This window comes from Eurytemora carolleeae, unplaced genomic scaffold (assembly GCF_000591075.1).
Source record: "Eurytemora carolleeae unplaced genomic scaffold, Eaff_2.0 scaffold135, whole genome shotgun sequence".
Lineage (NCBI taxonomy): Eukaryota > Metazoa > Arthropoda > Copepoda > Calanoida > Temoridae > Eurytemora > Eurytemora carolleeae.
This window is the reverse complement of record NW_019396194.1, coordinates 270,413-294,048: the sequence shown is the minus strand read 5'-3', so window position 1 is coordinate 294,048 and position 23,636 is coordinate 270,413. Positions and strand designations below refer to the sequence as shown.

Sequence of the window (23,636 nt, the reverse complement as noted above, 5' to 3'; positions counted from 1 at the left end):
ATTAAAATAAAATGGTATTGAAGGCTTTGAGAGCTAGTTTTTGTACATTTTTTTGAGACTTTTCAGATTATTAAATGCCTTTTTTTCGAAATTAGAAAATGTAAATACTCTTAAACAAAGTTTTGGCGGTAGTGAGATTTTAAATTCCAAAATGCGAATATAAAATTTAAACTTTTATTTTCAAACTGTGGTATTGGCGGTTGTGAGATTTGAAAATCCAAAATGAGAATATAAAATTTAAACTTTTATTTTCAAACTGTGGTATTGGCGGTAGTGAGATTTGAAAATCCAAAACGAGAATTTAAAATTTAAACTTTTATTTTTAAACTGTGGTATTGGTGGTAGTGAGAATTTTGATTTCTAAATCTCACTACCGCAAATACCAGAGTTTGAAAATAAAAGTTGAAATTTCATATTCTCATTTTGGATTTTCAAATCTCACTTTTTATTTTTTTTCATGAATCTCACTTCCTTAGAACTTGACACAATATACTTTTATTTTATAAAACTGGGGCATTTTATACCTACAGGATCTCCGCCGCCTCGTTTTGTTTTTACAAGTAATTGATACCAATGAAACGTTTAAATGAGAAGACGACTTTTAGACTCAAGTTATGATTTTAAATAGTCCATGATAAACATGAAAGACAGAAGTTGTGCAGTGTATACGGAGTACGGACCCATTTTCCTTGAAAAGTTAATTTTAATGTTACTTGCGCAAATCTGCGTAATAATTACAATCTCAAGTATACTAAGGATATCTGTAATGCCGCCTTCCTGTTCTAAACCTTCTTTTTTACTTTTTTTAAAAACCCATTGTTATTATCAAGTTAATTTTTTTTTAACTTTCCATCTCTCCTTTGTTCACGAACTCCGATCCACTGAAACAAATCTTTTGAAGATACCTTTATTTTTAATTTAATCGTAAAATTCTAAAATCTACAGAAATGTTTTGAAAATGTTGCATACTGCATAGTGGATCAAAAAATATTAAATAGAATTAATGTAAAGAGAGAAAAAATTTAATCAAAAAGGGAAAAATTTTAAATTTCAAATATAATTAGTTTTCTTCTGGTTTATAGGCTGGAACTGGTGAGGGGTTAAGTTCCTTGCCATTGGCTCCAATTCGGAATCCACGCTGAACTTTGAACCTGAAATATTTTAAATATGAAATATGAATGGAGAGGAAGAAGAGGGGGGGGGGAAGAGATAATACTGACTTGTAATGAAGAGCTGGATATGGTTCAGGACAGCAAGGATAAAACTTGTTGATCAAGGAGTCCTCCTGGAACGAGTTCTCTGTGAAGAAAACTGGGGAACTACTCGTGGCCTCATCCACAGACTCAGTGGTGATGTAGTTCTTATTCTCGTACTGCAATAAGAACATAAACATTGCAATGTTGTTTTTGTTGCTCGTATCTATATATACAGATGTTATCTCTTTTATGTCGTCTGTATGGTTGTATGTCCGATCATAACTGATGAACACCTCGACTGATTTGCCTTAAATTGTAATGTTCTCAGTATGGCTACTAAGTTCTAAGCAAAGTAGGTTAAATTTTACAGCGCCAAACTTGGTTTCTAGGCTATGGCTGGGGTCCTATAATATTTGAGAAGAGGATTCGAACGCTTTAAAAATCGATTATGATATAATGATAGTTGCAGACTGAAGTCAAAACTTCTGTGTGAAATGGCACTTATTTACAATTCTTGATCTCGATATTAAGATTGACAACTTTTGATAGATAAATGACTGAAATCTATAATTTAGCGATCCCTGCTGTGCACGATTACCAAATCCGATATCTCAGAGATATTAAACTAAACCGTAAGCCTACACAAGTTGGAAATCAGTGTTTTATCGGCCCGAGATTTACAGTACAAAAGTTCTAACCGCTATACTAAAATAAATCGGATGGAGATATAAATATCACCGATCAAATATCCTTTAACATCATTAAGTTTGCATACACGGTAACGTCAATTCTTGCCTTTTGTAGATTGATCATATATCCGCTGTAAGCCCAAGATCCCAGCTTGATGGAGCAATCATATTCTCCCCACGGCCAGTTAGCAAACTCCTACGATGGTTGGCGATTATATCAACATATGAAGACGACTTTCGATTTCATTTTTAATTTATATCAAGCTTTTAAACAACATGGATACACAAACACATCTAAAGAAAAGAGAAGCTGTTAATTAAAATAAGCTTCTCTTAAATTACTTGTTAACAATTAAAACTTAAATAAAAAAGTCGACCTTATTACACTGACATAGTTGCCTAACAAAAATGCTGTAATAACAGAATTATGTATTTGTAAGCTACACATTCATCCAGATTCTCAGTAATCTCAATCATTCATTACTTTGCCAAATAAACATATTTTCTTACATCTATAACAGTCTCAGAAGAAGCGATGTTAAAAGGTCGTCTTTAAAGTCTAAAAATCCACAACAATCTAACATCTTTCGATGTTCTCTAAAGTTTTCAAAATGGTTCTGATCATCATCAATGATAATTTGTGAAGAATTTCTGGGGAAATCTTAGCACAATTAATCAATTAAGCAAATTGAGTAAAATGTTTTGCGGAATTAGCATATTTGGTTGTTAAAGTTGTTCATCAGAATTTACGCAAAATTGAAGTGCAAACCAATATCTTAACGAGCAATTTTCACACACAGATTTAAAATTCTGCTGGAAAACTGATTTTAACCCTGGTATGATACAAGACGACACCTAAGCAAATTTTAAAACTTCTATGCCAATTCTAAGACGACATTTCTGAAGAAGTTACCTCATCATTACATGGAACACTCAGCTTGGCAGCAGGAATATAGATGACCATACCATTAGACATGACAAGAGTATTGGTGCTTCTGGACTTCAGAACATCATTAATATATCCTAGAAAAGGCGAGTTAGACTTGAGTGTCAGTTTNTCCAGATATCATGAGCTGGAACTCTGATGGTGTATATTACCTGGTCCATGTTCTAGATTGTTATAAACCTCTAGATCAGGAATCCAGATATCATGAGCTGGAACTCTGATGGTGTATATTACCTGGTCCATGTTCTAGATTGTTATAAACCTCTAGATCAGGAATCCAGATATCATGAGCTGGAACTCTGATGGTGTATATTACCTGGTCCATGTTCTAGATTGTTATAAACCTCTAGATCAGGAATCCAGATATCATGAGCTGGAACTCTGATGGTGTATATTTAAAGTTTCAGAAATCAGAATATCAACATATTTCATTCTAAGAAATCTAGTTATTAGTAAAAAAAAAATTACTATGTAGAGAGATCCATATACTGTGGAATATAAAGACGACTGTAAGACGACCTTTTCCGCTTAAACGGTTGATGTTCAAGCTACTAAAGTTTAACTATTCCAATTAAAACAACATTAATTACACTCTGTAAAGTTAAAATGTCGCTTGTCTTTCCCACGTTACGAGTCTCACTGTTTAATCGTTGATTATCAAAATAAATTCAGTTTTTGTGTCCGACAAAATTAATAATAATAGTGATAATTTTAGAATAAAGTGTTTATCTTATAACAGTGAAATAACCTTAATTTTATGTCTTTATTTTCTGATTTAACACTTTTTATTTAATCTTGGAAAACGTGTCAACTAATGTGAGAAAACTTCGTTATTCTTGGTATATTTGCTACTTGTGACGTCGCGTGTAGTTGGTTCATTTCTCTGTTCCCACCTATTGTACTTGATAATCTATTTGGGTCAAACAAACAACAAACAGAATTTACAACTTTATAAATATATTCCTGATGGAGTCAATATCATGATATTCTTTAGGATCCCAGGCTAAACGCTCATCTATCCACGAGGAACTCAGCCACACGCTCATATCAAGATGCCCTGGTAGACATTTTGTTATATAAAGTTGACTTGGTAGATATTTAGTTATATCAAGTTGACCTAGTAGACTTTTAGTTATTTAAAATTGGCCTGGTAGGTATTTACTTATATCAAGTTGATCTGGTAGATATTTAGTTATATCAAGTTGATCTGGTAGGTATTTACTTATATCAAGTTGATCTGGTAGATATTTAGTTATATCAAGTTGATCAGGTAGATATTTAGTTATATCAAGTTGATCTGGTAGATATTTAGTTATATCAAGATGCCCTGGTAGACAATTAGCTGTAACAAGTTTCCCTGGTAGACATTAAATCATATCAAATCGACCAAACAGAAAAATTACATTTGTTTACATATTTTTTTCAGTATTTACAACGTCCAATGGTGTATGCTTTTGGGTAGAAGATGTGATTTTAGGTATAATTTAATCAAAATTACGTAGTTGGTGAAAAGGGAATAATTTAAATAAATTTTATACCTTTGTCATTCATATCCATATAAACCTGGTTGAGTCCAACCGAAACATCCAACCCAGTCTAGAATATAATAATATTTATCTCAAACTAGGCAACACTGAATACCTTCAGTTTAGCGCACATTCCACAAGCTTAGCTTTTTTTGTGTGCAACTAGAGAATAGTGCGTTTGGCTCATCGAGTATAGCCAGGCAAAATTAAGAGAGTTATGCCCCGCCCCCTGGTTTGGCTTTTTTATCATTTTGTTCGTTAATCGTTCATGAACGGCCCATTAAGTTCGTTTTTTTTTCAATCGTTCACAAAATAATAGATTTCGTTTTTCCTCTTAATTATCGTCAATTTTCCATCTATTTCGTTCATTTTTCACTGAAAGATCTGTAAAGTTGTCCGGTCAGAAAAATCGTTCGATCCAAAAAAAATATCGTTTTTTAGAAAAATTTTCTAACAAATCGTTAGATTAGTAAAAAAAAATATTGCTTTAAAATGTGTGTTAAAAAAACTATCAGTAAAAATCGAACGTTTTTTTTAAAAATTGAAAAATTCGTTCGTTCAGTCAAAAAAACAAACCATATCGTGCATGATTGATCAAAATTGTTCGAACGATTTTAAACATTTTTTTTTAGTTCGTTTTTGTAAAACGATAATTTTTTTCATTTCTCTCTAAACAATCCCTTCCGTTAATTTCTTTCCAGAAAGATTTTCGTTCGTTCAAAAAAACGATGCCCTATGTACAACTTAATTTTTCTGCAAAAAGTTTTCCTTGAAAAACTCAAAATACCTTAAATTTTGTTAAGAAATTTAATTCTCAATTCTTGGATCACATAAAGAAAACAAAAATGCACAAACAAAATCAAAGGATAACAACAGAACACAAATAAAATAAAATGATTATTTCCCATAAAACAAGTGAGAAAATTATACGGAAACCTTGGGGCTTCTTTAATGATGTAGGTCTTTTTTTCATTTTTGTTTATTTTTTACAAATTGGAGAATAAATTTTTCTAGAGATTAAAAAAAAATTACCTTTCCGTCTAGGCTAGCAGCCAGAGGAATAACTGCAGAATCATAATCTTTAAACAGATCTCTCTTTAACCTCCCAATATATTCAATCCTAATAATTTAAAACATATAAACTAATTACCCGCCTAAAACTCTGATTATATGATCCTTATATCGTTGCAGCATGATTTCGTAAACCTTTAATATGATAAGTCTAATTAAACAAATCGTAGAAAAAAAAGCCAAAACTTGATTTATTTATCAGCACCATTTTTTTTTAATGGATTCTAATGGGAATTAACATTTTTAAGATTTTATTGTAACTTTTTTTATGGTTTTCAAAGTCATTAAGATTTTTTTGGAATCGTCAACAAAAGTTCAAAAGATTTATGAAAAAAAAACTAAATTGTCCATCACTAACATTGATGCTACAACCTGGATTCATTCTTTGCATAACATGAAGCAAGAAGAGCTGAGACACTGACAAGGATGAGCCCTCTCATTTCTAGACAAATATATAATTGTTGACCTTTAAAAAGGTCAGAAAATATACAAATAAAGAAATCAGAAAAAAAAACCCAAATATTCTATAACGTTTATTTAAGAAAAATAAAATTTGTTTTGAAATATTTGCACATATTGCGAAGTTAAAATTGGTTGATTGAAATTAATAAAGGAAAAGACAAACATCAGCAGCAACTTCATGTTGGTAATGTATAACTTCATATTGGTGGTGCAGATCAACTAGAACTGGAACAACAGGTTTCTGCTCTCTCCAAGTTCGCTTAGTAAACTTATTAGAGTTGAGATTATCCTCTTGTGGAGGAGAGTTAGAACCCTTGGAACAGGGTGAGTATCCTCTTGTAGAGGAGAATTAGAACCCTTGGAACAGGGTGAGAGATCTCGGTTCTATCAGTTTCGAATATGAGGGAATGCATCTCAATGTACGCCTGATAATTTTGGAACTCTTGGAACAATGTTGAGCTGGATGTAAGCATCGTCTGTTGGTAGCTATAGGTACCTGCATCATCACTATGAAGGAGCCAGGATTGCTCCCTGAGACTGAGTTGTCATCATCTCGGGTGTTTTCGGCTGACTAAATACCGGGAGGTGTAGAGAGTCGGGGGGAAGCCAGGAAAACGAGGGTGACATGTGGAATACTGCATGTAGGAAATGGATTCATGGGTTTATAGACAGTATGGCTGCATTTATATACAACACAGAATGTCGTCTTCCTTTTGTTTCGAATTTGGGTTAACAATAATATTTATTGTATAAAATCAAATCAAATCAAATCAAATCATTTATTTCTGCAAAAAAAACAATATTTACGAATTTAATTATTAAAAATCACAATATGTAAGATATTATTTTCCACAGCAGGTGGACTCAATAGCCTGGGGCTTTTTTAGCTGAGCCCCCCTGTTAACCAAATTCATTAATTGAAAAATAACATTTAAAAAAAAACATACACAAAAAGAATTAAAGAGAAAGTCAGTGCAGCATGAATCGAAGGTTGGGCATGGAGACAGATAAGGATTCATAACGTAAACAGATAGTAAATAATATATTTGATTTTAAGAAAGATCTTGGGCTCAAAGTAAACGGCAACTCCGACAAAGAAATATAATGTAGAATAAATACAGGGTGTTTCATAATATAGAATAAATACAGGGTATTTTATAATATAGAATATTTAAAAGATGTTTCATAACTTTGACACATTTCATTTTTTCTTTAATAACTTTTTAAATCTTTGATATAAATTATACACATGGTGAGGGGGGAAACTAGTTATAGTGCTATTAGGAACCGTATCGTGTAATAGAATCACATTTAAAAATTTAAAACCTTTTCGAAGAAAGACCTCTAATCCCAAATTATAATTTTTTTATTCGCTTAGTATTTGTATAAAGCAGAAAATTTAAATTTTCTAAAATTTCAATTTTTTGATTTATGACTCAGAATAGATACAAATGTTTCTTAGAATTATTTTAAGAACATGACAAAACAAAAAAAAACTTGTGTGTAAGTCGAAGCAAAGTCCTATCTATGCACAGTCTTCTCTTGTGAAAAGTCCTATCTATATAAAGTCCTATCTATGCAAAGTCTTATCTATGTAAATTACTATCAAAGTAAAGTCCTGTAACGATCTAGCCCGATAAACTAATCAAATAATTGTCTCAAACTCTAACACTTCAGTCAATCCTGACTATATCATCAGCTAAATAGCCAAACTTTAACTGCTAGCCGTCTACACAGGCTCTAACACGTCCGTGCTTTACAAAGATTGATATTGAACTACTTTATTGAGAACAGGTAAATAGGTTGACCGGTCGGACCGATCAGAGTACAAAACTAAAATGATAGATAAAATGGATGATAGAACTATACAGATGATACTGAATTCGCTACAGTCCTATCTATGTAAAGTCCTATCTATGTAAAGTCCAATCTATGTAAAGTCCTATCTATGTAAATTCCTATTCATGTAAAGTCCTATCTATGTAAAGACCTATCTATGAAAAGTCTTATCTACGTAAAGTCTTATCTACGTAAAGACCTATCTGTGTAAAGTCCTATCTTTGTAAAGTTCTATCTATGAAAAGTCTTATCTACGTAAAGTCCTATCAGTGTAAAGTCCTATCTTTGTAAAGTTCTATTTATGTAAAGTCCTATCTATGCAAAAGCCTATGTAAAGTCCTGCCAATTTAAAGTCTAATGTATGCACAGTTCTTTCTTCTTAAAAGTCCTATCTATGTAAAGTCCTTTAAAGTGCACTATCGTTGAAATTAAGATTTCATTATTATACATAAGAAATGTTACATTTATCAAATATCCTATCTCTGTAAAGTCCCCCTTTGAAATGTCGTACTCCTATCTAAAAAATATCCTTTTTTATAAATATTTTGTAAATGTCAGTTTAATTCCAAGTGTTTAAGATTAAGTCGCAATAAAATTTTTCCTACCGTGTTTACTTTGTTGTGTAGGTTGTGAATGGGCTGTAAGTCAGGATGCTCAGATATATTGATTTGTTCTGAATATAGGCCTCCTCCCTTCTCCATATATATATCCGAGGTTAGGAACATTGTACGCTAAGTAATGTACTCAAACACACCTCTTGCCCCAAAAATTAGATGATTTTTGTGCAACTCTGTAAACCACTTTAAAGGGAGTGACCGGCTATGCAAGGTAGTTGAACTGATTATGCAGTGTTGTGGAAAACTTCTTTCGGATTCATTTGAGACTTATTAAACTTTTTAAAGATCTGTAAATCCTGAGTTTGAGCGCAAATTCGACGTTCAAAACTCCTACTTTGGGGGTGGATACGTTTTCGGAATTAGTTTTTTTTTAATTATTAAATAACGACAACGAAAAATAAAGTAAAAATTATACAGTAATCTAATAAGATGGTTATGAACATATTTCTCAAAAGAAATTTGTCAATAAATCAATGCTAAAATCAATTATTTCGTTTTCATTATTATATTGAATTTCTTTTTTTCTTTGAATTTCTTCGCAGCTTTCTTCAAATTCTTCAAATGTCGTCTTTTCAATAATAATTCTAGAAAATCTGCGAAGATCTTTGTGAATAATAAGGAACCAGAATAATGAGAAAAAAGAAACTAATAATTGAACAAGATTACTTATTTTCGATGATCAGATTAATTTTTATTTTCTCAACATGTTTTCATATTTTATGTCGTCGGTATTTAATAATTTTAAAAAACTAATTCTGAAAACGTATCCACCCCCAAAGTAGGAGTTTTTATCAATATCGATTTTACAAAATTCTCATTTTCATTTTTAACCAGTTTTGAAACCCGGGTTTCACGAATGGGGTTAGGCAGTTTTGTGGATATCAATATTTTTGTTATAAAATATTATTTTATTTAGTTTCCTCATATTCTCATTTTTTCTAATCTCTTAAATCAAAATCTACACAAATGCTAAGACCCCAGAAAGGTAACTCGGGAGTTTCGTTCAACGATACTCTTTTAAATTTAGGACTCAGTTCATTTCATGTACAGTACAGTACAGTACAGTACAAATACAGAATATATGAGGCAAAATGGGACTGTACACCAAATAAATAATCCCCCTCTAGTGAAAATGTGTATGGGGCATTGCCTTCATCAATCACTGTCCCTAATGCGTACACAAAAAAGAGGATCTGTAAACGGTGTAGAACGTTTTTAACGGTTTTGCATCGGTTTTGAAATTTTTTAAACAATCATTTCCGTTTTTAAACCTCAGGTTGAAAACTAAAACTGTAATTGTAAATAATTTAATCAAAAAGAAAAAAAAAGTGTTTTCATTTTTCGTTTAAAAGTTACAAAACGGGGTATGTTTTTTTGTTTTAATTTTGTGTCATCGTTAACAAAAAGTACAAATCCATGTACGAAAAAAAGAAGGAAGTGGTACATCAATTAAAGGTCTGTTAATAACTAACCAACATTTTATATTATTTATTTATCCAAGATCTTGAGAAGGTTAACTTAATAGAAAATCATTTTGCAGGGAAACAGTTGTAAATAAACATGAAATAGCTGTAAATGAACGGGAAAACAGTTGTACATGAATGGGAAACAGCTGTAAATGATCGGGAAAACATCTGTAAATGAACAGGAAACAATTGTAAATGAACGGAACACAGCTTTAAATGAACAGAAAAGAGCTGTAAATGATCGGGAAAACAGCTGTAAATGAACGGAAAACAGCTGTAAATGAACAGAAAACAGATGTAAATGATCGAGAAAACATCTGTAAATGAACAGGAAACAGCTGTAATTGAGTGGGAAACAGCTGTAAATGAACGGGAAAGACGAAGCTGTCAATTATAGACATGGAACCAAAAATAATAAATAATAATAATAAATAAATAATATTACAAAAAATTGATGTTATATATTTGAAAATATCTAAATTTTCCATTCAGTACGTTGGGAAAATACTGAAAACATTGCGATATAAATATTATAGTTTTTTATATATTTTTTGAGACTGGGGGTGTGTGTGAGTACACTGCGTACAATGTTCCTAGCCCCTCTCAGAGACTCACATTCCTCACTTACATTATATAATACAATATATTATATAACTACAGGGTGTCCCACGAAACATGACATATAGCAAATAGTTAATTCTAGTTTTAAAAATCCTTTGCTTAATTATCTTTTACTTTGAAATCAATTTAATATAACATGACTTCCAGATAATATTTTTATAGATCTTTGGTATCCAACAACTTAACGAATTATGGTAATTGGACATTCTAAACTATTCAACAACTACCATGTTTCATGGGACACCCTGTAGCTAAAGGGCCAGGCGTTGCCCGTGGAAAAAAAAAATTTTGAATAAAAAATATTTTGAACTAAGGAGCTGTGGTAGGAATATTTTGTCACTTTTTAAAAAAAAAATGTATAATCTACTCGCTTTCACAAGTTTACCCTATCCTGCGTTGGTATTGTAGTTGCCTAATATTGAGGGGAGGGGGGACTAACCCGACCCCCCTTCCTCTATGATTTTTCCCTTATAGTTGTAATATGTAAGTGTAATTCAACCTTTCAGGACCTACTAATTTTTGAAAATTGACAGCTAAAAATATTTTTTAGCCTCTAACACCCCCCGGCCACCCAATAGTGTCCACTAAAAATATCAGCCCAATCGGTCCAGCCGTTTAGCCGGCTATAGGAAGCATATATATATATATATATATCCGAATCACCCCTGACCAACCAGACTCATTAGCATTCGGTTTCTTCTATTTGAAATCAAACGTGTTTTGGTCTATAATTCAACAATCTTTTAATTCACGCATTTGATTGTTCTATACTTTTTCATTCGTATATGCCGACAAAAAAGTATTTTGAAAAAAAAACTAAAAATTTTGTTTAATGGGTCAAAATGTGATCGAACCTTTAAATCCAGGTGGAATGTCTTGTTTTATCATATAGATCAGTTTATCATATAGATCAGTTTATCATATAGATCAGTTTATCATATAGATCAGTTTATCATATAGATCAGTTTATTATTCAATCAAAGAAGAGAATCATCCTCATAAATAGATTTTATAATATATAAAGATTTATTCACACACAAAGATATAAATACATACAATAAAACCCTTAATAACGAATACATCGGAAAAATTTATCAAATGTCGTCTTGACAAATTTTCAATGAGTTTTATACTATATTACGGAAATCACAGTATTTGCGAAAATAAATAAATAGCCATGAATATGCGGGAACAGTTTTAAAGAGCTCCATATAATCATTTAATTAAAAAACTAAATATCTGCAACATTCCATTATCAGAAAGTGAAGACTACGACATTTGATGAATTCTTTCTATGTATTCGTTATTAAGGGGTTCACTGTATATGAATGGTGTAGTTTAAATTTGTTTAAATAAATGTTTGAAAATACCGGTTTCCAACACAAGAGAGAAAATATGCAAAATTATACAAATAGACAACATGGATCATTACTCATTACATAATATATTTATCATTTCAGTTATTCCGTAATCATCGAATCCTTCAACATATAAATCATTCATTCTTGTATTTAAAAGTTCTTGTAAAACCGGAACTTTCCATTCATGTTCCAATGGGACATCAAAATATTTCATTTGTTTCTTAACTAACATTTTACTAAGATCCGAAGGACTAGGAACGATCGTTTTAAAAACGACCATTTATAAAAAACGAACTTTTTTTAAAAAAAACGATCGTTTTTAAAAAACGAACTTTAAAAAAAACGATCGTTTTAAAAACGATCGTTTCGTATTTGATTTTTCGTCGCCTTTTTTATAACGAAACGATCGTTTTTCAAAAAAAAAGAAAACGTTAACATCCCTACACACCATGTCATATTTCAATTGTTGTACTTCATTTTCTGCACTACAGTCTTGTTTTCCAATGTTTTTTTCCTGTGCTTCAATTTTCTATCATGTTCTTGGTTAAATTTTGAAAGAAATGTTTTTTGGACTTCCCTGTAACCATGCAATATGCTTTCGGTTCAGGAATTTTGTTGTGGACACCCTGTTCCTACATTCTGCACTTGAAATGCAGTGTATATGTGTTTTATTTTGCAGTTTAGGCATGTCTTGGTTTTATAATTTGCTTTCGTTTTCGCAGTTATCAGGAATAGATGTATTCCAGAGAAATTGTCACTATTCATTTCCTTATTCCTTTATCTTGTCTGGGATGAATTGCGCTTTCCACTCAGCGCTTAAACTACTCTCAATCCTTGGACCTCTCTCATGCCTGCTCCCGGCTCTGTTTCACGGAAAAAGAACTTGGGAGGACCTCTACTATGAGCGAGTAAGATATGATTGACGATAATCATTTAAATTTTGGGCTCAGATGTCCCACGCTAGAATTTGAGCAGAAAAAATCAATTGAAAATTAAATTTGGGGTTTGCCTGTACGTTCCTGTTTTATTTTTAGAGCAACTTCCTTAACAGATTTAGCTTGTGTATTTTTCTGGGGTAAAAAGATATATACAATAGATTTACATTTGGACAGAATGTACATGTATTTTTATCTTTAATTTAAGTTCCCATGTTACAGATATTAGTAGAAAAAAAATAATTATTTTAAAGATTAAATGGTGATTTTTCCTTTCTTTAATTTAGTTTTTTTTTCAAGTAAAAGAAATGTTAAAGGGACAGTAAGCGTAATTTTATGTACCCTTAAAACCTTTATCTGGTAAAAAAGTTAAATACTTTTTTTTGTTTCAAAATGTGTTATTTTCACAATTCCTTAAATTTTCCTGATACAGAAGTGTGCATGTCACTAGTGAGTTTATAATTGAAAATAATACGTTTTTAAAATTATTAACGTTGGCATCTAAATTCGCGTTGATCAGACAAAGCTTTTAAGAGTACTGAAAATAGCCATTGCCATATTTGAATTGCTAGTCACGTGAAATTACGCTTACAGCCCCTTTAAGAAAAGATTTAAAGTCAACAACAATCTAAAAACTATAATTCAGTTTTTACAAAATAAGAAAAAATTTCAAGACAAAACATTCATTGTGTTTAAAAATCACGGAGTTTTTCGGTTGCACACTTTTTAGGACAAAAACTGACTGTACACTCAGGTACAGTACAGTGTACAGTACAGGTGTTTACGTATATTCGAAATGTACATTTATTTTTCATTCTCAAAAGGAGGAAATAGAAATTAGATTTAAAACAAATTGTAAAACAAATGTTTCTAATAAAAAACACATATGGTTACAGATATATGAATCAAATTAAGGCAAGTTGGCAAGATAAATAGTTTTTGTAATGATACGGCCCGAAAAAGATACAAGGTTACCCACAAAGGATGATCGAGATTGTGAAGACGACAAAAAACTCTAAAGATATGACGATTTCAAGCTTAAATTGTTGAGTTTAGTCTTTCAATAGCTTCTTTAATGATTTTTTACAGAATTTTTTCAGTTTCAAGGATTTATAAATATACTAATTTTGTAATGTCGTCTCTGAAGTGTCATCCTTTGTGGGTAACCCTGTAGCTTAGTGTACCTGTTAAAAGAAAAATGAATATTTGGTATAGACTAATATTTCATCAATTCAACATACATTTGCAATTGGATTTACTTGCATTGTATTATAGTTTTGAAACTAATTTTTACTTTCAAATGATTATGTTTTCAATAAATATGTTTTTTAACTTTAACTTTGTTTAACGATATCATACATTCGTCGTGGTTTATATCAATACAATAAACTTTTCCATTACAATATTGATTTTTGTTCAAGCATTCAAACAACATGGATACACACACATAGACATGGAAACAAAGACAAGCTTTCAATAAATAACTTTTCTTTGTTTGATTGCAAACATTTAATTTAAAAAAAACACTTGTTAGAAATCAAAATTTAAATAGAAAAATCATCTTTATTGTACTGATATAAACGCCGAACATTATAATTTGGTAAAAAATTAAGAATTTAAAAAAATGGCCTCAAAAATTTTGTTTAAATGTCATAATGATCCATATTTAAATTGCATTGCAAATTGCAAATTTGTGACATGCCAGTTTTTTTTAAAATAAAAAAATTATAAAATTTTGATATAAAAGTTTTAGACGAGAGAATCTCTTCTTATTTTCTCCATTTGTTCTCTTTGCTTGAGGTAGGTCGACATGCACCTATGTAAAAAATATTTTAATTTACATAAAATTCAACCTTTTCCAGGTTTTAAAAACTGTTAACTCTATTTAGTTTTGAGTTCAGAAATCAAATCAAATTAATGTTTTCGGATTTTTAAGTCCGCAATTTCTTGACAAAAAAATTCACAATCAGTTAGATTGCATCCCTTAGGGTTGCAATCTAACATTGCATCCCTAGGGTTGCAATCTAACATTGCATCCCTAGGGTTGCAATCTAAAATTGCATCCCTAGGGTTGCAATCTAACATCGCATCCATTGGGTTGCAATCTAACATTGCATCCCTAGGGTTGCAATCTAACATTGCATCCCTATGGTTGCAATCTAACATTGTATCCCTAGGGTTGCAATCTAACATTGTATCCATTGGGTTGCAATCTAAAATTGCATCCCTGGTTTCAGAGTTTCAATGTAAATATAAGAGTTTAATAGTGTTATAATTTTGCTCAAAAGTTGGAAAAATGTTATTTTTTATTTGAAAGTGGAAAAATCTCCATAAAATTAGTTTAAAAGTTTAAAAAGCTACATATCTCTTCATTAACGTGAGGCAACAAGGATGCAATAAATATGGTAGGGAATATTACATAACCTTGGCTTCCCTAGACTTTGTTGGGTCCCAAAGCATCCCTTGCTAGTGCTATGCTCGTAATGCTTTATAACCCAACAAGGTCTTGTGAAGCCTCGTCAATGTAATATTTATTGCATCCCTTTGCCTCCCTGTCATGAAGAGATAAATAGGTAAATAAATGTAAAGTGCGATCCGTTAAACTGGGTAATAGAAAGACGACAGTTGGACTTCAATATAATTATTTACAACTACTCAATTCAGGGAAGTTAAGGGAAATTTACATTACCAAGGCAAAATTAGTAAAGTGAATTCGTATTGTACGAAAAAGTAGTCGTACAATATTTTATCGTCTTTTGAGATGAATATGCGCGAGTTTTTTTTTTACGAAAACCTTGCAGTGCGGGTGGTATTTTACTTTATTATCCCCTAATGGGACGTTAAATAACTTATCGCGTCCCTCTATTAGGGGAATCAAAAAGGCGGTAATGTTGGTCGAAAGGCGGTAATAACTATTTATGCAACTGCCTTGTGTTAATAACACGGCCGGGACATTACATGTTTACCGGGATTTTTACTCAATTAGTTTGTTTGAATTTTAACCGAAAACAAACTAAATCAAGTAAAATTCCCGGCAAAAATATAATTTACCAAATTATACACAAATTAGCACTTTTCATCTGAAAAGACGATAAAATCGTCTACAGCTACTTTTTAGGTAAATTGAAAATTTTACTTAACCACTGGTTCCCTCGACCATCCCTTGCTCTGGATGGTTTGTAGGCAAAATTAGTCTTGGGAATCCTTGATAAAGCAAAATTCCCTTAATTCCCCTGTAAAGTAGTTGGAAATAATTAAAATTTGGTTTTCCGCCTAACTCAAAGTTTAGTATAATATTGTAAATGATCATGCATTAAGACTTTAAGAAGCAAGATTTAAGTGGAAGAAACCCCCCCTGTAATGAAAAAACCCTCCCCCCCCCCTTTGACAAGTTCCTGACTACGCCCCTGCTTAGTGCCATATGTCAGGAAACTTAAAAAATCTTAATTAAAATGTTAAAAGCAACATACCTGTAAACGTATTCATATTGTGACCTAGTTTGAACCATATACCTCCTGAAATTCATTTTTGTTGGATTTTTTTCCATTTTCAAATTGATCAGTGTATAAATGTAAGAATACAAGACAAGTTTAATAATTTTATGTAGTCGGACTTAATTACATGTAATCATGAAAATTAAAATTAGTAGTCCAGCTTTGCATTTGTCTAGGTTTGTAGTCATTTTTCAATGGTAGTCCAAGATCTTCATTGACATTTGTCTTCATTTGTAGTCGTCGTTAGTTGTAGTTGTTTTTAGTAATGGCCATCTTTAGTCATAGTTGTTTTCAGTAGTAATTGTTTTAAGAAGTAGTCGTTTTGGAAATTTTATGTCTTTAATTCTTTAATACTAGTCGTCTACAGTCGTAGCATCTTCAGAAGTTGAGAAGTAGTTGTTGTCAGAAGTTTAATCGTCTTCGGTAGTAAGTATAGCGACTAATGCTTTTTCTGCGTACCTGTCCTTTCTTAGCTGGTATACAGCATGGAACACATCTATACAATTCGTGTTTGGATTATCCAGACATCTCATTAACTGTTCCACACAGATATACGTTCCTGAAATATGTTGATTTAAGAACATGTTGAACTAACACCTACTTTATATACTCTATCACACAATTTTAAAATTAATATGATTATGAAACTGATCCACACAAATGAACGTTCCTTAAATCTATCGATTATGAGGGTTGNGGGGGGGGGGATTTTAGAGGAACTACGACGGCCCCATTTTTGTAACTGATCTTGAAACATATTTTTAGTGTAAACTATAAAAGTACAAAAATGAAGGCTTTGTTTTTCTTTATTTAATGAAAAATCGCTTAGGTAATCAATATTTTTTTATAAATTGCAAATATTACAAATTTTACATTTCTGAAAAGAAAATTCTAAAAAATTGATAAAGTATAAATTACAAAATTGTTAGGGACATATTTTCAGTTTGTCCGATCATGTAACCTATGACCGATTTGCTTCAAATGTTGATTGACGGTATTCTCAGCTTGGTTTAAAAATTCTAAGTTGAGTAAGTTAACTGAGAGAAATATCAATGGGTAGGCAAAGCTGGATACCCAAGCTAGAGACACAATAATAAGTAAGAAAGAAGATTCCAGTGTTTTCTGATTATCACTGTATACTTTAGTTACCTGTTCTACCAACCCCAGCACTGCAGTGAACTAGAATAGGCCCAGGGCTATCACAATTCTAAACATTTTAATTTCTTGATAAATTGTCTCTCTCCTTGTCCTTGTCTTTGTATTGTATGAACCTTGTTTAAAGCCCTTGTTATTGTACCTATTTTTGTTCTTTTTTATTTTTACTTTTTATTTTTTCTTTTATTTGAACTGTCTTTAACACTGTCATTTTTTTTTCTTTGTCTTTGTATTTGTCTTTGTCCTTGCCTCCGTTTTAGACATTGTCCTGTCTTTTCAGTATCATTGCATTTGTCTTTGTACTTGTCACCTTTTTTACTTGTTCTTGTTCTTGAAACTATCCTTTATTGTTATTGTTCTTGTGCATGTCCTTGTTCTTAGCAATTTTCCATGTCCATGCCTTTTTCCTTTTCTTTGTCCCTGTCCGTGTTCTTGTCCTTGTCCTTATCCTTTTTCTTGCTCTTGTCCTTGTCCTTGTCCTTTTCTGCATTTTTCCCATCTATTTTCTTCTCCCAAACATACGTCTTTCATCTTTCTTTAATCTTTCCTTTTTCTCCCTTCCTTCCTCACGCTCCCTTTTCACCTCTTTAATTTTCCATTTTTCCTCTTTCATCTATCTTTCTTTATTTTTTCGATGTTATCTTTTTTATTTTTCACCTTTCCACCTTCTTTTTCTCCTTTTTTTCATTTTTTATTCCTCTTTCTTCTTCTTTCTTTGCTCTTCCATTCTTCCTTCTTTTCTCATTCATCCTTCCTTCTTTCCGTGTTCTTTCTTCTTTCCTTATTTAATCTTCCTTCTTTATCCTTTCTTTCATTTTTCAACTTTCTTCCACCTTCTTTAGTCTTTCTTCCTTCCTTCCTTTTTCTTCCTTCTTTACTCTTTCTTTCGTCTTTTCTCATGAATACAGAGATACCTTACGATATTTTTGGTTCATAAAATCTGACTAGAATGTTTTATGTTTACATTTATAGATCCAGTATTTAGTCAAACGGTTTTTGTCTATCTATCTATCAAATTATTTCGAGCATCTAACAAGTTACTATGACTGTAAATGTTCACAATATACTTTATATGTATATATACTTTCCAATTTTGATTACTTAGTTTTTGAGGTTCTGCCTGTCTCCTGCCATGTCTCCTGCCATGTCTCCTGCCTGTCTCCTGCCTGTCTCCTGCCTGTCTCCTGCCTGTCTCCTGTCTGTCTCCTGCCTGTCTCCTGCCTGTCCACTGCTTTTTTACCTGTCCGGCCACTGTGTATATTGAATATGAACTATCGGCCGCGTGTTTGATGAATTTCTGTTTCCCAAATCAAACTTTCGAACAACGTATGTCGGAGCCTGAGAAAACTTATTATAGAATTTGAAAGAAAACCTTTTTGCTAAATAGTTTTCTAATCACTTTATCTCTGCAACCTGATGGTGTAAAGTTTTGATATTTCAAACTTAGATTATTTGAAGGTAGATTATTTAATCTAACAGAAATCATACTATGAAATATTTAAGGTCTATGACATTAGGTTGCGAAGATATAGGGGTTAGAAAATCAGATTTTGATGCAAAGACTCAATTCCTTTATGTTTGAAACTTGACTTGAAAATGTTTGAATTTTGAAAAAAATATGAATGAAAGTGTATTTGATCAAACTATTGTTCAATAACAACCAAAATACATGCATCTTGTTGAAAAAGGTTGAAAATTGCTCCTTTAACAAAAAAATTCTGAATAAAAAATAAAAACCTCCGCTATATCTAGGAGTTGAATGCTTATATCATTGTATTTTCTCGTATCTCCTGAAATTTAAAGTATGCTAAAGTAAAAGTGGTAAAAAAATAAATTATATAAAAAAATAAATTATATAAAAAACTTATCTCATCATAAATGGGGGAAAATTTTGCTTAAAAGAGGATTTTAAAACTGGGTCTAAAAAAGAGACAATAATTTGGCCAAGCTTTAAAAGTTAAACGTTGAAAAGGGACTGTAAAATTGGACTTGAAAAAGGGGACTAATAAATGAGACTAACGACACTATGGAATGAAAGTGAGACTGTAAACGGTAATACAAAATGGCACTGTAAAATTCTACGGGAAACGCTAGTGGATAACAAACACCGTCTCTGTTTGTTTCCTTATATAAAGATAATTTTGAATACCTAAAATGTCAGGCCAGTAGGTGTTACACTTTATCCCACATGACTCGAGTACAGCTGTTAGCATAACAACAACCCTGATATCGTACTGCCAGATCATACTCCAGAATGCCGGTGTAGTAATGATAAACAATAATAATAAAAATAATAATAATAATAATAATAATAATAATAATGATAATAATAAGTATGACCATGAGTGTCCACAAAAAATGTCAGCTCATTAGGTCCAGCCGTTTGGCCCGTTATAGGGAACGTATATATATCTTGTTTCATTATAAAGAATAGAAGCCGGCGGCGTTGCCCGTTGACTTTTTTTTATTTTGAAAAAATATTTAAAAAATATTGAAAACACACCCCCCGGCAACCCATGAGAGTCCATAAAAAAATTCAGCCCAATCGGTAGAGCCGTTTGACCGGCTATAGGCAACATATATATATATGAATGTCTTTTTTTATTATATAGGTAATAGTTCTTATAATAATAACGATTATGATAATGAAAATACTACTAATAATGAAAATAACAATAATGATAAAAATAATAAAAACAACAACAATTATAATGACAATGATAAAGGTTTAAGTATTCATAATAATTATTAACATAATTATAATATAATAATATTGATAATGATAATTATAATCAGTTTACCTTATATGGTGGAAGTACTCTGACTCTTGTAGCATCGAAAGGTACTATATCATTGTACCTTAAACATAATAAATAAATCAAACACATAGTACATTTAAATGTAGTTCATACAGTGCAGTGAGACAGAAAAGCTGGCCTAGGGAATGAAGAGGGTGCCCTGAAAGTCTCAGCCTAATCCCTTGAAAACTCAAGGCTATCGCGACGAATATAGTAACGGGCTCTGTAAGTCGGGTTCAAGTGTAAACCACCAGTCCCGAGGTGCACAAATATTCGGATTTTCAAAGTTCTCGGATCTGCATCCAAATTTAATACAAGCTAGGCTGGGGGATGGGAAGGTTACCCTGAACGTTTCAGCCTGATCCCTGGAAAACTCGAGGCGTGGCAACGATTACAATTTTATGCCAGTCCCGGGGTGCAAAACTGCGAAAATAACTTAACAAAGACACTAAAAAAGGGGTAGCAGAGCCATTTTTTCAATTTTCGGTTTTAAAGTTATCTTTTAAAGGACTTTTCATAAAAGGCCGGATGAATTTTCACATTTTACTAAAAAACCCTGGGAGCAACTCCAAAATCCTGGGAGCACTTCAAAACCCTGAGAGCAATTCCAANTTTTAGTCCAGAGTTGTAGTTATTGTTTAGTCCAGAGTTGTAGTTATTGTTTAGTCCAGAGTTGTAGTTATTGTTTAGTCCAGAGTTGTAGTTATTGTTTTGTTTCAAGTATAAAAATAAAATTGAACGAGGTAAATTAATTGATTATTTTTAAACATTTATTGGTAAAACATATCCTGTCGAAACTTCAAACTATTTTTTTGGCATAAGCCTAATTAAATTGACTGTAAAAAGACCACTAAACTAGTTTTTAGCCCCCGAAACCGAGCCGAGTTCAATGTTCATTACAGAATTTGGTGTATTCAAGCTTAGACAATCTCAATTTGCCCGTGCACCCTTGATGCAACTAAACGTCACGATAAACGAATTAAATCAAAGTATACCCTGGCGTATTTAAATATATATCAATATTCTCTGTTTGTTTGTTTAATGTGTTTATTCAAAAAATGTATAAACGGCTGAACCGATCGGGGCCAAATTTGTTCATGACAACTCATATGACCGTCAAAATTAATATGTTCCCTAAACAAATCGCAACATTTTTCTAAAAATTTGCCAACTAAAACAGAAAACCCCAGAACATTTAAGAATGATTAGATTTCAGAGCAAACGTTAAAAGCTAAAATTGTTAATGGGAAAACTAGCGCAAAGCACAATAAAAGCTTGATTGTTGAAAAGAAGGATTTTTACAAAGGATGGAAATGGTGAAAATTACTAAGCGTTTTCTCAGAAGGATAAAACAACGCTATGCTTAAAACCTCCCAACTGTAAGTTTGGTAAAGAATACCTGTTTCGTTTCTTGTTGTTCGCCAGCTCTGCAAATGTCGTCTTCCGTTGGATTGTGTCAAAACTTAATCGTTCTAATCTCTCAAACTCCTAGACAATAGACATTCAAGGGATGCATGATTAACAGGGGCGTATACACTATACAGGTCTAGACAGGGGGCTTAACGTTTCTTTTCTCCCCATTGGAAAATTTTCTACTTAGAAAAAAGTTGTTGTCAAATTAAGCTTTGGTCAGGATAGAAGGTTAAACCAGTATGATATTTTAAGCAAAGTTATTTCAAAAGTTGAATTGAACACTTTTAACTTTATAATATCTTTTACATATCCCCTTATTTAATATTGTTTACCCTACAGTTTGTAGTAAATAGAATCGATATATATTTAATCCTAAAAAATGCATAGGAAATCAATTTTCAGTATGTAAATATTACAACGATTTATTGCCATGTTTAAGAATATTAAAATCTAATGATAAATAAATATTATTTATTATGAAAACAAATAAAATTGAATAAAACCACTGCATATGGCATACGTTGTAGATCAGATATGAATTTAAAGGGAATATTTTTGTTAAAAAAAAATCGAAATATTTTTGCTTCTGCAATCTGCATATTATAAATATTTATACATTAAGTACGGATTTATGTAGATAAAAAATCTAATTTTTACCAAAAAATCAAGGGAGGAGGGGGTTTATTTTGAATACAATCCCATTATTTGATATCAAAGTCTCAACTTAGATCAATTTATAAATATGTTAGAATAAATATCTATTTAAAATTTGATAAATAACTGTAAACTTGTTTATGTCTTGGAAAAAGTTTTAACGCTTGAGAGAAGGAAATTATAGTATTATAGATTAAGTTTAATCATCGGAATACTTAGAACGAAATTAGATTTATAAAAATTTACGAATTTTTTTGTTTAATAATGTGCGAAGAAAACAATTGAAAGGGACTGTAAAGGAAAAAAAGGGGGTATAGGCTGAAAGTTAATCACTTTAGCTCTTGATCACGATCCATGAAATAACATGTGATTTTCCTGTCTCGAGAAATTGATATAAAACTGTGTCAAATTTATTCGAAAATTCATATATATACAATTTTGTATAGAAATAGTAGTTTTAAACAGATTCAGCAAATACGGAACCAATCTGAAAACGAAGACATCCCAGAGAAACCTAATTGTAACTTAGGTTTTCTCCAATTATTATTTTATAATTTTTATCTTCATTTTTAATAGATATAAGTGATAATATTGATATAATCAGCTAGGTTTCTCTCGGATATCTTTGTTTTCAGATTGAGCTAAAGCATGATTAGCTTTAAGCCTATACACCCTTTCATTTTCCTTTTCAGCCCCTTTAAGCAAAATTTAAAAAGCTAAAATTGTTGCGAGAAAAATTAGAAGGGGGCCCGAATTTAAGATTTTAAAAAAGCACGAATATCTCCATAATATTTGCTCAGAAAAGGGGTTTTGAACAGATGCTTTCTAACAAAGACTTGCAAGTATATAAAAGTTTTGTCAAGTTGTCACGCTAAGCTGAAGTAAACTGCCCCTAAGATTTAAATCATAAAGAGCTATTGAGAAGATCAAAAAAGTTTTGAATTTTTAGTTTGTAACTTAATAAATTTGCTTCTTTCATATTTAGATCTATACCTTGTAAGTTTATGAATAGGATGCTTGCGATGAAAGTAGTACGCTACAATACCAGCACCTGTAATAAAGGGTGTCCCAATAAACAAGAGAATTAAGAGACATCTTAAAAATCTTCTTCGCTTTCCGATTGTTGTTAAATGACAAAGAGTGTATCAAAATGAAAATGTGTACGTTATATCAGCTTTCCAAAATGTGGTCTACCTTCTTTGTATCATCAAAATTGACTGAGATATTAAACATTTGAACAATTTTGTTTTTATATACTAAATACGTATCTGAAGTCTGGACAGATTTCTTAATATCTCCGTCTATTCTGAAGAAAATGATAACCCACAATTTGATAGATTTAATCTGGGATAAAGTTATGTTCACGTAACTATGTCCCGCGGAATATAACTCC

General features: G+C 31.5%; 2 protein-coding genes and 1 long non-coding RNA gene across 3 annotated transcripts; all 3 read right to left on the bottom strand.

The window, feature by feature from the left end:
- Nucleotides 1-1,006: 1,006 nt before the first annotated feature.
- Nucleotides 1,007-8,442, bottom strand: LOC111697821 (acetylcholine receptor subunit alpha-type acr-16). The gene is made up of 10 exons (XM_023467949.1): nt 8,335-8,442; nt 5,801-5,870; nt 5,390-5,477; nt 4,370-4,427; nt 3,795-3,888; nt 3,148-3,212; nt 2,799-2,908; nt 1,992-2,081; nt 1,221-1,372; nt 1,007-1,151 (listed from the first exon to the last, which is right to left on the bottom strand). The coding sequence occupies exons 2-10, from the start codon at nt 5,866-5,868 to the stop codon at nt 1,061-1,063; spliced, it is 816 nt and encodes a 271-aa protein (XP_023323717.1). The 5' UTR covers nt 5,869-5,870; nt 8,335-8,442; the 3' UTR covers nt 1,007-1,060.
- Nucleotides 8,443-14,467: 6,025 nt separating this feature from the next.
- On the bottom strand, nt 14,468-17,473 carry LOC111697803 (uncharacterized). The gene is made up of 4 exons (XR_002764383.1): nt 17,373-17,473; nt 16,683-16,782; nt 16,200-16,244; nt 14,468-14,545 (listed from the first exon to the last, which is right to left on the bottom strand). It is a non-coding gene; the product is annotated as an uncharacterized LOC111697803 (long non-coding RNA).
- Nucleotides 17,474-18,567: 1,094 nt separating this feature from the next.
- LOC111697819 (tyrosine-protein phosphatase 17) lies at nt 18,568-19,640 on the bottom strand. The gene is made up of 3 exons (XM_023467948.1): nt 19,528-19,640; nt 19,116-19,168; nt 18,568-18,716 (listed from the first exon to the last, which is right to left on the bottom strand). The coding sequence occupies exons 1-3, from the start codon at nt 19,622-19,624 to the stop codon at nt 18,615-18,617; spliced, it is 252 nt and encodes an 83-aa protein (XP_023323716.1). The 5' UTR covers nt 19,625-19,640; the 3' UTR covers nt 18,568-18,614.
- Nucleotides 19,641-23,636: the final 3,996 nt, after the last annotated feature.

Excerpts from the sequence above, each read along its gene's own strand:
- LOC111697821 (XM_023467949.1), bottom strand. The coding sequence starts at position 5,868 with ATGAGAGGGCTCATCCTTGTCAGTGTCTCAGCTCTTCTTGCTTCATGT. Across the intron at positions 3,213-3,794 it reads CATGATATTGACTCCATCAG|AGTTCCAGCTCATGATATCT; the intron begins GAATATATTTAT and ends ATACACCATCAG. Across the intron at positions 2,909-3,147 it reads CAATCTAGAACATGGACCAG|GATATATTAATGATGTTCTG; the intron begins GTAATATACACC and ends CGCCTTTTCTAG.
- LOC111697819 (XM_023467948.1), bottom strand. The coding sequence starts at position 19,624 with ATGATCTGGCAGTACGATATCAGGGTTGTTGTTATGCTAACAGCTGTA. Across the intron at positions 19,169-19,527 it reads CTACTGGCCTGACATTTTAG|GAGATACGAGAAAATACAAT; the intron begins GTATTCAAAATT and ends TTTAAATTTCAG. Across the intron at positions 18,717-19,115 it reads AACTCCTAGATATAGCGGAG|GCTCCGACATACGTTGTTCG; the intron begins GTTTTTATTTTT and ends AAGTTTTCTCAG.